Below are 14,281 nucleotides of genomic sequence, written 5' to 3' on the forward strand. Positions count from 1 at the left end.
ATCCTAGGAACGGATTTGCCTGTAACCCAAAAACAAACTCAGTGAAACTGAGTGGGGACAAATAACAAATTTCCCTCTCCTACTATAATTATAACTTAGATTTTTGAGTCCTAGTAGAACTGGACACTTGTTGTATTTAAACAAAGCCATTTGGCTTAAATTGAATATAAAAAATCTCTTCAATGAAATTTAACAATTAGTGGCTTGGATAAACTAGCTACAAAGGAAAAACAACAACCAATTAATGTGAACCAGAAATTTGTTCATCAGAAGAAAAAGGAAAAAGGCTAGGAAATAACACCTCATCATTATCATCATCACCATCATCATCGTATTATCGAAGCCACACTCTAATCTAAGAAAAGTTCTTTAGCACGCATTCTAGAGTTGTTTAAATAAATACATTAATTAGTCAAAAAGTTCTACTTAATTTCTTCTTATAAATTTTCCCTAAGCACATAACATATTACATTTTGTAATTTGCAATTAGATTTAAGGTTAATAGGTTTGATGAAGCTACTTATATAATACCTAGTTGGACTTTCAAAGGTTAAGTCTAATAGATAAAGCATAAAGTACAAAAGTGTTCAGTTGTTTATTAAATTTTTAAAACATGCCATTCTACTTCTTCTTTCTCCCTTTTCTTCTTTGCCCTGCAAACACAATCAAACGAGAGCTTACTTCTCTTTCTTTCTCTTTTCCTTAAATGGCGTGTCCTTTGATTTTTATATTCATTCTCACTCAACACAAGGAAACATGGTGCAAGAAAAGAGAGAGAGAGAGAGGGGGGGGGGAGAGATCTGTCACCACTATTATTAATTTGTTGGTAGAGACATGAAAGACAATGAAGGAGAGAAGAGGAGTAAATTGGGATAAAAATATGGGTTCGACTATGATACGAAAAAGATATGATATCCGAAAAACAACTGACCAATAAATCTGAATCATAAACATGATGGGGGAATATGGTGTCATTTATCAAAATTCATAGATAGGTTTTGATTGGTCAAAACTCTTTTCATACCGTAGCTTTTCTGCATCATAGATTGATCTTTAAAATATTTAATGATCATGTGAAACACTCAGAATCTGCTACCCACAAGTTATTCCCTTAGAGCACAACCACCATGTATTGGGTATATATATTTGAAACTACAGCGCCTATATAAGTAGTTCGCTCAAACTTCATGATATATAATTGACCCTTAGACTTATTCACTATAACTTTTAAACTATTCACTATTCTTGAACAAATCTCCTTTGAAGAATATAATTTCAAGAAAAAAAAAAGCCTTAGGATCATCAGGTACTTGCGGTAAAAGTGGTACTGGACATATATACCTCGTTAAAATTTTAGAAAAGAAAAACTTTCCAATGACGAAACATCCATCGACTTATGACCAATTAAATGTTTTGCATTATGAATTCTTTTTCAATCCTTATTGGTTTTGATTTGTTTTTCCTTTCCTTTAGTTGGCTGGTGGGTCTGGATTTGCCCCTCACAAGTCACACCGACCTCACATCATGTTTCAGTTGTACATTGAAAATATTTCCCATATTTATATATTCATTCATGGGGTATGTTTCTAATGATACTGTGAGGTCAGTGTGAGGAGCAGATCACATGCACATGGGAAAAAAAACTAAAAATGTTCAATATATCAACACTTATATTTGCTATATATAACTAATTTAAATCTCCTACCCACGAAACACTACAGTTACACATTGAGAACATCACCAATCTGGATCTCCTACCCGTGATCACTACAATTATACATTAGGAACATATATACATGTTAGAGAGATATTCCCAATATACAACTGTAATATCGTGTTGATAGGTGTGAACAGGACTGCAGAACATCCAAGCTCCCATAAAACATCTACCAGTTTTCTGCTACAAATAATGCATGATATTATCGTAAGTAGCTAGTTTCACATCAATAGCATATCCCAACTACTGCTCTAATTAAATGGAATTTTAGTTGCAATGCCTGTTGGTTGCAGCGGAGACCTAGGGTCAAACACTCTCAGTTGCTATGAACTCCCAATCTTAATCCCCTAATCCAACATGATGAAAGTGGATTGGGTTTGAGTGAGTTCAAATCAGCCCCCCACAAGATTGCCCCCCAAACGTCCCACGTACAGTACATCCCTGTCATGAACATTTCCCGATGATGACATCATCATTTCTGGGATTATCATCGGGAGATGTTCTCAATACAAGGCAGGGATGTCTGTAGAACGTTGTAGGGGGCAATCTTGTGGGGGGCTGATTTGGTCTCGGTTTGAGTAGGGTTATGGTTGGTACTGATGGGCACAATGTTACAGTAATTTAGGAGTATATGTTAATGTCAAACTATTTTAAATATAAAATATTGATTTGGCTAGTTAATTATTATTATCCTTTATCTACCAACAAAAATAAAATAAAATTATTGGATACATATTTCATGCATACATGCATGCAAACATACAAAAATAAATGAATTTATGCATGTATATTACAAACTTAAAAACAGATTCATGTATGCAAACATATTCAGTTGGGTTGCCCAAAGTTTCAACACTAACCTAATCCAAAGTTAAATTAGGTTTATATTCTTTTGAATAATCTTAATTTGACTGTTAAACGAATTCGGACTAACTCAAACCAAGTTGACCCTACTATTCATTTAATTTTTCTGTTTTTTTTAATTTTCATAATAATAAAAAGATTTTATAACATGCATGGGAGGATGGTGAAGGGCTCCATCAAAGATAAGAGAATTCTCGTTATATCTCATTATTTTGCCTAAACCAAATATAAGAAAATAAGAATTTTCGATGAATATTCTTTTTTTCTCATCCCAATCGCACAAACAAACATACCATTAAGGCTTTATTCAAAAAACCAAAACAAAAACTGCCGACCCGAATGATTAAAAACGACCTTGGATAGTACTCTAGCATCCACCTTCCTATTAGCCGAATGTCATGCATCCAACGACTTCTATCCATAGAAATTTTGTAAAAGCCCGTTTACATGCTTTTGATTTGAATAAGGTGCAAATATCCAATTAATTGGACCCAAATTTTACAGGTGGTGGCTTACTCAGAGTCGGAGGTGGTGTTTGAAACTTTAACAAATAATCCAACGTTGGTCCGATTTATGTGGGGTGGATTGGATATGGTTATATGGTTGCTTTTAAATTGGAACATGTGTTATCGGGGTTCGGATGTAGTAGGCACGTTAGGTAAGTACAATGAGTGAGCTGAGTGAGCATGTAATAGTTGTGCGACGTATGTCCCATTTAATGTGCTTTTTATCTATACGTTTTTGTTTTATTAGACAAAAATTATCCATTATTTTATTATTTTTGTCAAAATAATTAAAAATAAAAACAATGAAAAAGGAAAATCTAAACATATTGGAAGTTAAGACTTATTTACATTTTTTTTAATTATTTTTACAAAGATAATAAAATAATAAATAATTTTTATCTAACAAAGCAAAAACGTTTGGCTGAAAAACACATTAACTGAGACATCTGTTATACAGCTATTATGTGCTCATTCATTGTGCTTACCTAATGTGCCTACTACATTCTTACCCGTGTTATCATGCTCCTCATCAGTCTCATCAGTGTAGATTTCATCATTAAACCAAATAATAATTCAGGGAAAAGTATAGCATTAGCATTTTTGCATAAAATGGTTGTCTTCAAATTGGAACCTGCATCTTCATACTTGTCAATCTTGCCGGAGCCTTCATGAATCCTGGACTTTCGCTATGCTGACTTAATGGTGGTTCAGGTTTTTTATTATTTTTAATTTTTTATTCCTAAATTTTACGTTAGGTGGAGGAAGGATCGCCTAAAATTTTATAAAAATACATAACAAAGCAGATAAAATAGAGGAGGACATAACCTGCATTATTCGCAAGCTCGAGATACAGCAAATCTCTCCCTGAAAACACTTCACCGAACTCCCAATGGAGACTCGAGATCTCGGACTCATCGTAGTGGAGACTATCTATCCCACACCTTACATTATGTTAGTAAAAATATTACAGTAAATCAAATAAATAATATCCACGTTATTCTTTTTAATCTTGAATTTAGACATATTTCTTATTTGGTTATTTCACTTGTAAAAGATGATCACTCTAAAACCCACTTGGCCGAAGAGACGAATAGGCATAAGAGCTTACAATATAGGTTTGAAAAGAAACAAAAGAGAACCAAATTAAAGCTAGTTACCCGTTTCATTTAATCTTTCACTTGTGGTATAGCACATTAGTGGGTTGAGCCAATATTTATTTATGGGCAAATTTCTTAAAGTATCTCTAAGGTTTAGGAAATTGACCTAACTCCACCCTTACAGTTTACATGTTATCTTAAAATACTCTTGTCAGGAACGTTCACTAACAAAAATGTGAAAAAGACTATTTTACCCTCCACTCTTCTTTAAATTTAAATTTTCAAAAATACTTTAAAATCTTCAGACAACTATTTGAGAGACTGACATGTTATCACCGGAGAAGATGAAATGAAATACAATCACCAAAACATTGGCAGTCTGAACTCTGAATTGTACGATATTCCAGCAGAAAGTTTAGTTCAAAATGGATTTTGAGAAATGATGTAGGCGCAGATGGCCCAGACCAATCGCAGGACTCACACGTGTCGGGCGGCGCACATCAGGGCTGAGCCAATCAGCTAGTGCGCTCTACCCAACTCGGCGGAAAGTGTGGAACCAATGGCGCGGGGTCACATTGCGGCCTAGGATGGACACGCACCCCATGTACGAACTCAATCCCTGTCATCCGAGCTCACCTACTTCCAGGCAGTTTCAAGTATAAATATGGGGTGACCCCCCTCCAGGTAAAGGATCGAATACTCAAGCTCTCTCACTTGCTCTCAAGATCTTTGGTGCTCGCACCTCAGACCTCACTCACTTCGTACCACATTACCAACTTGGTCGTCGTAGTCCTTGCCTTAAGTCTTCACCCGAGACCTCTAACATCATTCTTCTTGCAGAACCGAACCCGTGATCCTTGCCTACCTCAGATACTAGACACCACGGACCTTAGATCTCCTTCACCTCGGCCGTGTCAATCCTCAGACCTCGAGTACCTCTGTCCTGCTCGGGATTATGAGTGAATTGACAGTGTTGTCCTTGACCAAACCGAGTATCAACAAGAACATTGAAAATGGTGTAGCTGTGTTGGGAGTAAATGAGGTTTCTGAATTTGTTTCTACCGTAGGTTCTATCAAGTAAATGAGGTAGCTGCCCAGATCTAGCTTTTCATTGAATGCTCAGACTTCTCTAGGAGGATCAGTATCATCTTCAACTCTCTCTCCATGGTCAACTAAAAAAAAAAGATACTGTTTTAAGCCACCATGAATTCCCCGTCTTGCTTAACAACACTCGGTCTACCGGTCTTCACAACAATGACAAGTCTCATAGATTTCTGCTCGTACTACCAGAATCGTCGCAGCGCAGTTCAATATTGTATTACTTCAATAAATCAAGGTGCGTTGCTACCTTAAAATGAGAGCTTTTCTGGTTTATTCTTTTTCTCTGTGTTTTATTCATTGAGAATTCAAGAATATATACACATGAATACAACCACCAAACCTCCTAAGCTTATGGCAACTAGAACTCCTAAGTTTACAGGGACTCAAACATATCTTTCCTATCCTATCTGAACTATTCATGATAAGGAAAGGATAAGAAGATATATACAAACAAGATAATACTAAACGGACTCCTAATCCTAACACCCCCCCTCAAATTGGAGCAAGCAGATTGTGAATGCCCAACTTGCGGAGAAAGTACTCAAATTCTTTGCGACCCAGTGCCTTTGTAAAAATGCCAGTCAGCTGAACGGTAGTCAACACATAAGCAGGACAAATGCAAAAATTTTGAATCTCATCACATACAAAATGGCAATCAACTTCAATATGTTTCATACGTTCATGAAACACTGGGTTTGCTGCAATATGCAAGGCTGCCTGACTATCACAATATAATCGCATTGGGTTTGAATGCGTAACTCCAAGAGCCAATAACAATCCCTTCAGCCATTTTAATTCACACGTGGCTGTGGCCATAGAATGATACTCTGCTTCCGCTGAAGAACAAATCACAGTGTGTTGCTTCTTAGTTTTCCAGGAAATAGGCAATTTTCCAAGCAGAATAAACCATCCAAACAGAGAACGTCGGGACAAAGGACAGCTCGCCTAGTCTGAATCACACCATGCATATAACTGTAAGTCGCAATCTGAACGCAAGAGAATTCCTTGACCAGGATTTCTTTTCAAGTAGCGCATCACTCACAATGCAGCCTCCCAATGTCTTTCTTGCGGTTGCTGCATAAATTGGGACAGAACATGCATACAATAAGACAACTCTAGACGAGTTGCTGAGAGATAAATAAGCCTGCCCACCAAGCGCCTGTATCGCTCAGGATCAGATAAGAGAGGCCCATCTGTCAAGGCGAGATTGTGATTCTGCTCCAGAGGAAAAGGAGCAGGTTTTGCACCAAATAATCCAACTTCAGAGATAATATCCAAAGCATACTTACGTTGAGATTGAAAAAATCCTGTTGAGTTCCGGGCAACTTCAATGCCCAAAAAATATTTCAATGGTCCCAAGTCTTTCATATGGAAGCAGTCACTCAAATATTTCTTGAATACTTGAATTGCCATACGATCATTACCTGACACGATAATGTCATCCACATACACGAGAACAAGCACATGCACCCTGCCTCGATGAAAGGTGAAGAGGGAGTAATCTGAACATGATTGCTAAAACCCATATGTCTTCAAGGCTACGGTTAATTTAGAAAACCAACATCTTGGCGCTTGTTTCAAGCCATACAGAGATTTTCGCAATCGACACACCATACTTGGTTTATTCGACTGAAAACCAAGGGGCATTTGCATGTAGACTTCCTCATGAAGGTCACCATACAAGAATGTGTTATGTACGCCCATTTGATGAAGCTCCCAATTTCTAGCTGTTGCGACTGCAAGGTACGGACAATAACCATTTTTGAAACTGGGGCAAAAGTTTCATTATAATCAATTCCCTCAACTTGCTTGTTCCCAAAAATCACGAGACGGGCTTTGTATCTTTCCACTGTCCCATCAGCGTTATACTTGATTCGATACAGCCATTTGCATCCTATGGCTTGTTTTCCGGATAGCAAAGGCTCCACAGTCCATGTTTGATTATTTTCAAGTGCCTGTATTTCTTTCTGCATTGCATCCCTCCATTTTTCATCATTTACGGCCTCAGCAAAATAAGTAGGTTTAATTCTTGCAATAATAGCTACCAAGAAAGCACGATGTCGACAAGAAAAATTGTTACAGTTCACATAGTTATCTATGGGATAAGGACTACCTACAGAATGTGATTGGCCGGGTGAGCTTGCAAAGGGACGCGGAGAGGAACTCAAGCATTGTGTGGTGTGAAGCACATAATCTCTCAACCTTGTGGACTGTTTTATCTGTTGATGCCCACGCCCCAAATGAAATTCAGAGTGCTACTGTTGAAATTTAGAGAGTTGTTGTTGCTCAACATCGCCACCCCCTGACATCTGGATCGTCTTCGCTTGCATTTTCTGTAGTGGCGTCACAAGAATGCATGGGTTCACCAGCATTTGCATTTGGGTCTACGCGGGTTCCTTCTTCTACACGGACTCCTTCAGCGAGTTCATCTCGCTGGTTAGCCTCCATCTCGCCATTTTCTAGTCTAGGTAAATAAATGGATGGTACCAACACCTCATTTGTCCCACCTATTCCACAATTAAACTGGCCTTGTGCTTTGTTCGGCTGTGCATCTTCCTTGTGTGCATACAGGAATTCATGCTCTAAAAAAGTAACATCTCTTGATGCAAAGAACATGTCGGACTCTAAATCATACAAGCTCCATCCTTTCTTTCCAAAAGGATACCCAAGAAAAGCACATTGTCTGCTTCGACTGACAAATTTATCCCCTCCATGTCCATGATTGTGCACAGATGCTAAGCAACCAAAAGCTCGCATATTATCATAAGGAGGTCGCCCAAATAACATTTCATAGGGAGTCTTTCCCTTCAACAGAATGGACGGTGTCCGATTGATCAAATAACATGCGGTCAGGACACATTCCCCCCAAAAATAAATAGGCAAGCTGGCTTGAAAGCGCAAATCTCGGGCAACATTGAGTATGTGGCAGTGCTTGCATTCAACCCTCTCGTTTTGTTGAGAGGTCCCGACACAAGTGGTTTGATGAATAATACCACTTTCAGCAAAATAACTTGCCAAGCATACAAACCCAGTCCCATTATCAGTACGGATCACCTTTACAGGTTTGTTAAATTGCCTTTGAACCATAGCAAAAAAATTTCGAAGAACTCGTCCCACTTCCGTCTTATCAACCAGAAGATAAATCCAAACGCCTCTAAAAAAATCATCTACTATGGTCAAGAAATAATGAGCACCACAAGAAGCTGCAGTTATAAGGACCCCACAAATCACAATGAATTAATTCAAAAATATCGGATGCTTTATTATTACTAGAAACAAACTCTTCTTGACATTGTTTAGCTCGGAAGCATGCATCACAACCATTTGATGCCAAATATCACACGTCCTGCTCTCTGTAGTCTTCATTGCTCTTGTTGATGCAATGCTTCAGAAATAATAGTGTCCATCTCGCTGCTCACCCGCTCCAATCAGCATCCTCGTAGTGCGGTCCTGTATCACACAGAATTTATTAGTGAACTGGACAATACAATTCAATTCCCCAATCAATTGCAATACAGAAAGTAAATTGCAATTCAAACTAGGAACATATAGAACACTAGTCAGTTTCAAATGATCGTCCAATGCAACTGTGCCTTCTTTCTCTACATTGTTGCTTTCCCGTCTGGTAGCCCGACAGAGTACGGAATGACCTTCTTTATGTCTCTCATTGACTCGAGGCTTCCTGTCATATGATGAGAGGCCCCTGTGTCTATTATCCATTCTGACAATTTTGCTTACCACTTAGTCATTGACTCCTCTCTTTCTGTGTGTTCAAAAGGTTGAGTAACATGTTCCACTGCTTGCTACTCAGTCCATTTAACCCAGTCTTGGCTGCATCAATTGATTCTCCTTGAGACGCATTGCCTTGCACAGAGGTTTTGGCTGTATTGGCCTTGACTTGGCCGTCACGACCTTTTCCTCCTGCCCCTGCTCCTTTTTCTCTGTTTTTAGTCATGCTGACTATTGTGTCTGAAAGCCCACGATCGGTGCCACAAGAGACAAAGCACCGATCTCAGGATCTCCCCAAAACCTGCCGCAGAACGTTAACTCACCGAAGACTTGTCAAAAATCAGTACGTTCAAGAACGGACCTTCGAGTTCTCTGTTACTCGCGCAAGAAGAACCGTCCAAGAGAAGACCGAAGTCGAAGGTCGGAACTTTTGTAGAAGGAGACCGAGGGCTCAGGCTCAGACCCGTATTCCTTTCTTGCTTTCTTCTTCTTCAGTCAATTCTATTTTTGCCTTCCCCCAACTAAGCCTTAGCGACCAGCTCAGACAGCAGCAATGGCGAGTCAAGCGATTGAGAATTACAGAGAGAAGGCGGAGATCTACCATGGAGACACTCTCTGCAAGGAGAAATCGTTGCAGCTTCTGGAGGAGATATCGCTGCCCAAGGGTTTGTTGCCGCTGGACGGCATGAAGGAGGTGGGCTACAACAGGGAAACCGGGTTCGTTTGGCTGAAGTAGAGGAAAGGAACGCAGCACACCTTCAAGCGCATCGGGAAGCAGGTCTCGTACGCGAATGAGATCACCGCCTTCGTGGAGAACCACTAGATGAAGAAGCTGACCGGGGTCAAGAGTAAGGAGCCCTTGATTTGGGTCACCCTGTCGGATATCTACGTCGACGACCCCGCTTCCAGTAAGATCTCGTTCAAAACGCCGGCCGGAATCTCTCGTTCGTTCCCCGTCTCTGCTTTCGAGCTTGAAGAAGAAGCAAATAAGAAGGAAGAGTGCCGAACTGAATTTAGAGTGCAAAGCTTGTCCTTTGCCGGCGCCGAACAATCGTTGTTGCCGCCACTAATCTCCAGAGGTCTTGGAATGCAAATCTCTGGCTCTGATACCATGTAAAACCAGAGCTTTTCTGGTTTATTCTTTTTCTCTATGTTTTATTCATTGAGAATTCAAGAATATATACACATGAATACAACCACCGAACCTCCTAAGCTTATGGCAACTAAAACTCCAAAGTTTACAGGAACTCAAACATATCTTTCCTATCCTATCTGAACTATTCATGATAAGGAAAAGATAAAAAGATATATACAAACAAGATAATACTGAACGGACTCCTAATCCTAACACCTCCCTTCCACAGTTCCACTTCGTGAATGGATAGAACCCTTAATTGATGTTTCTAATCTCATCATAAACATTAAGAATATGGAGCCTTCGCCTTGGATCAGTCGTATTGTTTCTTTACTCGATGGTTCTTCGAACATAGAGTAGATGAATATTGATTGCCAGAAGTTTTTATTCAAGTTATCGCCCAACTTTGCAGCTTGTCCTAAGGTATACTGATCAGCTTAGGGAAAAGCCTGACCATGCTTTTTGATTCTTTCTTTAGGCTGGTAAGTAGAAGAATTACTCGCATAAGCTCGAATCGCTCCAGTGTCCCATCAACTTTGGAGGTGGTCCCGATTATAACTTATAAGCATAGATGGGGAAGCCTTTCTTGGAATTTACATTAATTCCAACATGATCTGACACACCGCTCTTAAGAAGTTGTCATATATTTTCTTTTCTTTTCTTTTTTGTTTTAGGGATTTTTGAATTTCCCCCTCCCCTATAAATCGCATCTTACTTATGAAATTTGACATCAAACTATGGGCAGGATTCAGTCCACCCCTAGAAATCCTAGGTTGGACTGAATGGTTAAAATCCCTTTGTTTTATGTTTCAGGAATTTGCAAATTGATGGTTCTATGGAAGTTGGCAATGAAAGTGACGGATTGGGACACAGCGTTTCAGGTCATAGTCGGTTTGGTAGTGATAAAGGAAATTGAAACCAAAGGAGAAAAAGAAAAAGGGAGTATTTTAGGAATTTTTAGGAAGATTGTCAGAGAAAAGTATTTTAGGAATTTTTAAAAATTATGAATTAGGTGATTTCATGCGACTAAAACTTAATGATAATAGAAATTTTAAATAATTGTCAGAAAACTTAAGGATACTTTCAAAGACATATAAATAGGAATAAAATTAATCAATTTCCTAAACCATAAAAGTACTTTAAGAGATTTGTTCTTCATTTATTTATTTTTAATGGGGGAGGAAAAGGACGGCTTTAATACTCCTTACAAAATTATATTCACAGCCTTTGAGTAATACATTGGGAATATTTCCATACTAAGGACAGTGTGAATACAATTTTGTAAGGACCAACTCCGATTTAGGAGGAGAAGTTACAATCAAAAAACATGGATAGAGAGGCAAATATAAACCATTAATCTATTAATATAAATGAAAAACTGAAGTCATGACTCTCCTAGGTCTCTCTCTCTCCACCAAAGAGGGTGTTAGTGAGAACAATAGGGTCCGAGGTGTAAGAAGACGAAGATCAACGGTGGAACAACCTTTGTTTCTACGTACTCAGGTATGTAATAAAATATATAAAAATAAAAGTAAATGATAAAATATTATCATGGTGTGGGAATCTGGAATTAAATTAAAATGGATAGAATGGAGCGGGGTATGGAAATCTCTACCCGAAATGATTATAGGTTTTGAAATTACAAATAATATTAATGGCAGCACTTTCCCTGGAGTATATGAATATCATTTCTCCAAATGACACGAGAAAGGAAAGCTTTCTCCATTTATGAGTGGGGCTGTAATTAGAGTCTGGGTCTTTCACCCAACAAGCTCCCCATATGCTACTCACAGCCCACTACACAATCTCCATCCTACTTGCATGTTGATGTTCTCAATATACAGCTATGGTGTCTGTGTGTTGAGGAAAGAAAAAGTAAGATTTATATATAATATATTTTTTATCTGTTTAAAATGAAAAAGAAGTGTACATCCACATCCACATCCACATCCTCATCCTTATCTTGACATATATAGACATACATCCACGCGCGATAAGAATTATCAAGAAAAGAAGTGTAAGACAGCGGGGAATCCAATAAGCTATGTGTAGTAGACCACTATTATACAGCAAGCAGATGTAGAGCAGAACCAAGGATCTTCCAATCAAATCTCATTTTACTCAAATACAGTATAGCTGCCTAGCATACAAATATATAACAAATCAAAAGACGCATCATTCATCTTTCAACTCATGGCGATGGGCTCATGGGCTCATGGCATATCGATCGATCTTAGCTTGAGGCAAAATTAAGTAGTGGTGCAAATAAATGGGGGTTGTGAGGAAAGGATGAGGTTTGCATTTGGTGAATGGGTGGGGAAGAAATGAAGGGGGGACGAGGGGGAACAGCTGAGAGTCAGAGATGAGGAATGAAGGGTGACGGTGGGTCATGATGTAGCACAAGAGGTACAATTGCATGTCTTGGGTACAAAAGCACATACCCCATATGGTTTGTCTGGGAGCTGGCAATCGATTCCAAAACAACAAGGCATGCTGAGACAGGTGCTGGGATCCCCCCCACCCGCCGACGCCGTGCAGCACTTGCATAATAAGCATAGCTGGAATGGTGCCAGTTGTCTCCTCCTACTCCTTCCCTCCTCTCCACTCTTTCCTTCCACCAATTCCGTTAGCACCCGATATTCCGCCACTTCCACTGGTATTAATCCTTCTCCTCCTCCTCCTCCATCAACCCTACTACTGTTATAAGACCGACCTACAGCAACACCATCCATGAGTATGACCTTGTTAATTATAAGGTAAAGGTAAGATGAAATTAATTAAAGATAGAAGAAAATCAATCCAATTAATTTGATTGCGAGCTTACCTTGATCGCAAATGATCAGTTGGATGATGAGGCAGAGGGCTACTGTTAATCTTGTTGTTAAACGACCTTGATTTGTGATGATGAAATTTTCCATGGCCAGGGCAAGGTGGTGATAGTTGTGATGATAAGGGATAGAGCCAGAGACAGTCGAAAGACGAGAGAGAGAGAGAGAGAGAGAGAAAGGGAGAGGGCCTAGGGAGAGAAAGATCCGGACGAATATATTTTGTGTGGTGGAAGGTGGAAGATAAAGAGAAGAAGAGGTGTTTAGTGTTTAGTTTTTAGTGGTGGGAGTGGTGGGAATGGGATGATGGGAAGCCAGCAAGGAGGGTCACTATTATATTATTATTGCATTTGCAGCCAGTTACGTACTAACTTAACTAGTATTAATGGTATTATAGTTTTCACAAAATTAACAAACCATCTAATTATCTTATTATCACAAACAGCACTAGGCAATTAATTAATTAATTAATTAGCTATGTTCAAAGACAATTTGGTTGCCTAAAAATAAATTAAAAGACAATTTTATCCAATCCATTCTCATAAATCATAATAGCGATGACCTATGATATTAGCTACCCTGCCCTTTTTATATTTGGCAACACCCCACATTATCTTATCTAAATTTAAACTTAAACTTCTCATGTCATGTCTCCAAAGTTTTGAAAACACCTTTTCATACACATAACACATTTGGGGAAGGACGACCGATGATAGGAATTTGCCACTTCCCACCATCTTCTTCCCTTTTTTTAGTTATTACCACAACAGAGTTCAATCCGTTTCCACTACTACTCTATTGTATCAATGACAAGTTGCATGTCATTAGTGCTTTTTCATTATATAATTTTGTCTTATAATTCTTTATTTCATTATATTAGGCCATTTTTTATTAAATTCTTATTTTTGTTCATTCTTATCCAAGATAAAATTCTAAAATAAATAAAAATGGATAAAAATAGGTAGAATGAGAAAATATTGCTATGAACCAAAACACCAAACTGATCAAAACTGAACCGAAAAATCGGTTAACCAAACCGACCTGATTTAGTGATTTTAAAAAATCGAAGGTATCAGTTCGGTTTCGGTTAACCAATTTAAAAAACCGGTGGTTAACTGAACCGATCGGTATACATGTTTTTGTATATATTTTTTATATATTTATGTATATTATATATATTATATGTATTTTATATATTATAAATTAATAAATACGCATTATATATATAAATACATATATATTTATAATATATTATTTATTATTTATTATTTAAAATATAATATTTTATATATTTATAATTTTTATTA

General features: G+C 38.2%; 1 protein-coding gene across 1 annotated transcript; it reads right to left on the bottom strand.

The window, feature by feature from the left end:
* Positions 1–12,167: 12,167 nt before the first annotated feature.
* LOC104612940 (uncharacterized) lies at positions 12,168–13,371 on the bottom strand. The gene is made up of 2 exons (XM_010280602.3): positions 12,974–13,371; positions 12,168–12,862 (listed from the first exon to the last, which is right to left on the bottom strand). The coding sequence occupies exons 1-2, from the start codon at positions 13,065–13,067 to the stop codon at positions 12,537–12,539; spliced, it is 420 nt and encodes a 139-aa protein (XP_010278904.1). The 5' UTR covers positions 13,068–13,371; the 3' UTR covers positions 12,168–12,536.
* Positions 13,372–14,281: the final 910 nt, after the last annotated feature.

Source organism: Nelumbo nucifera, chromosome 5, assembly GCF_055504915.1.
Source record: "Nelumbo nucifera cultivar China Antique chromosome 5, China Antique-T2T, whole genome shotgun sequence".
NCBI classification, from domain to species: domain Eukaryota; kingdom Viridiplantae; phylum Streptophyta; class Magnoliopsida; order Proteales; family Nelumbonaceae; genus Nelumbo; species Nelumbo nucifera.

What these genes read in the sequence shown, in the direction of transcription:
- LOC104612940 (XM_010280602.3), bottom strand. Translation starts at nt 13,067, where the DNA reads ATGGAAAATTTCATCATCACAAATCAAGGTCGTTTAACAACAAGATTA. An exon ending in ACTGATCATTTGCGATCAAG is followed by an intron (nt 12,863 to 12,973) that starts GTAAGCTCGCAA and finishes GTGTTGCTGTAG; the next exon opens with GTCGGTCTTATAACAGTAGT.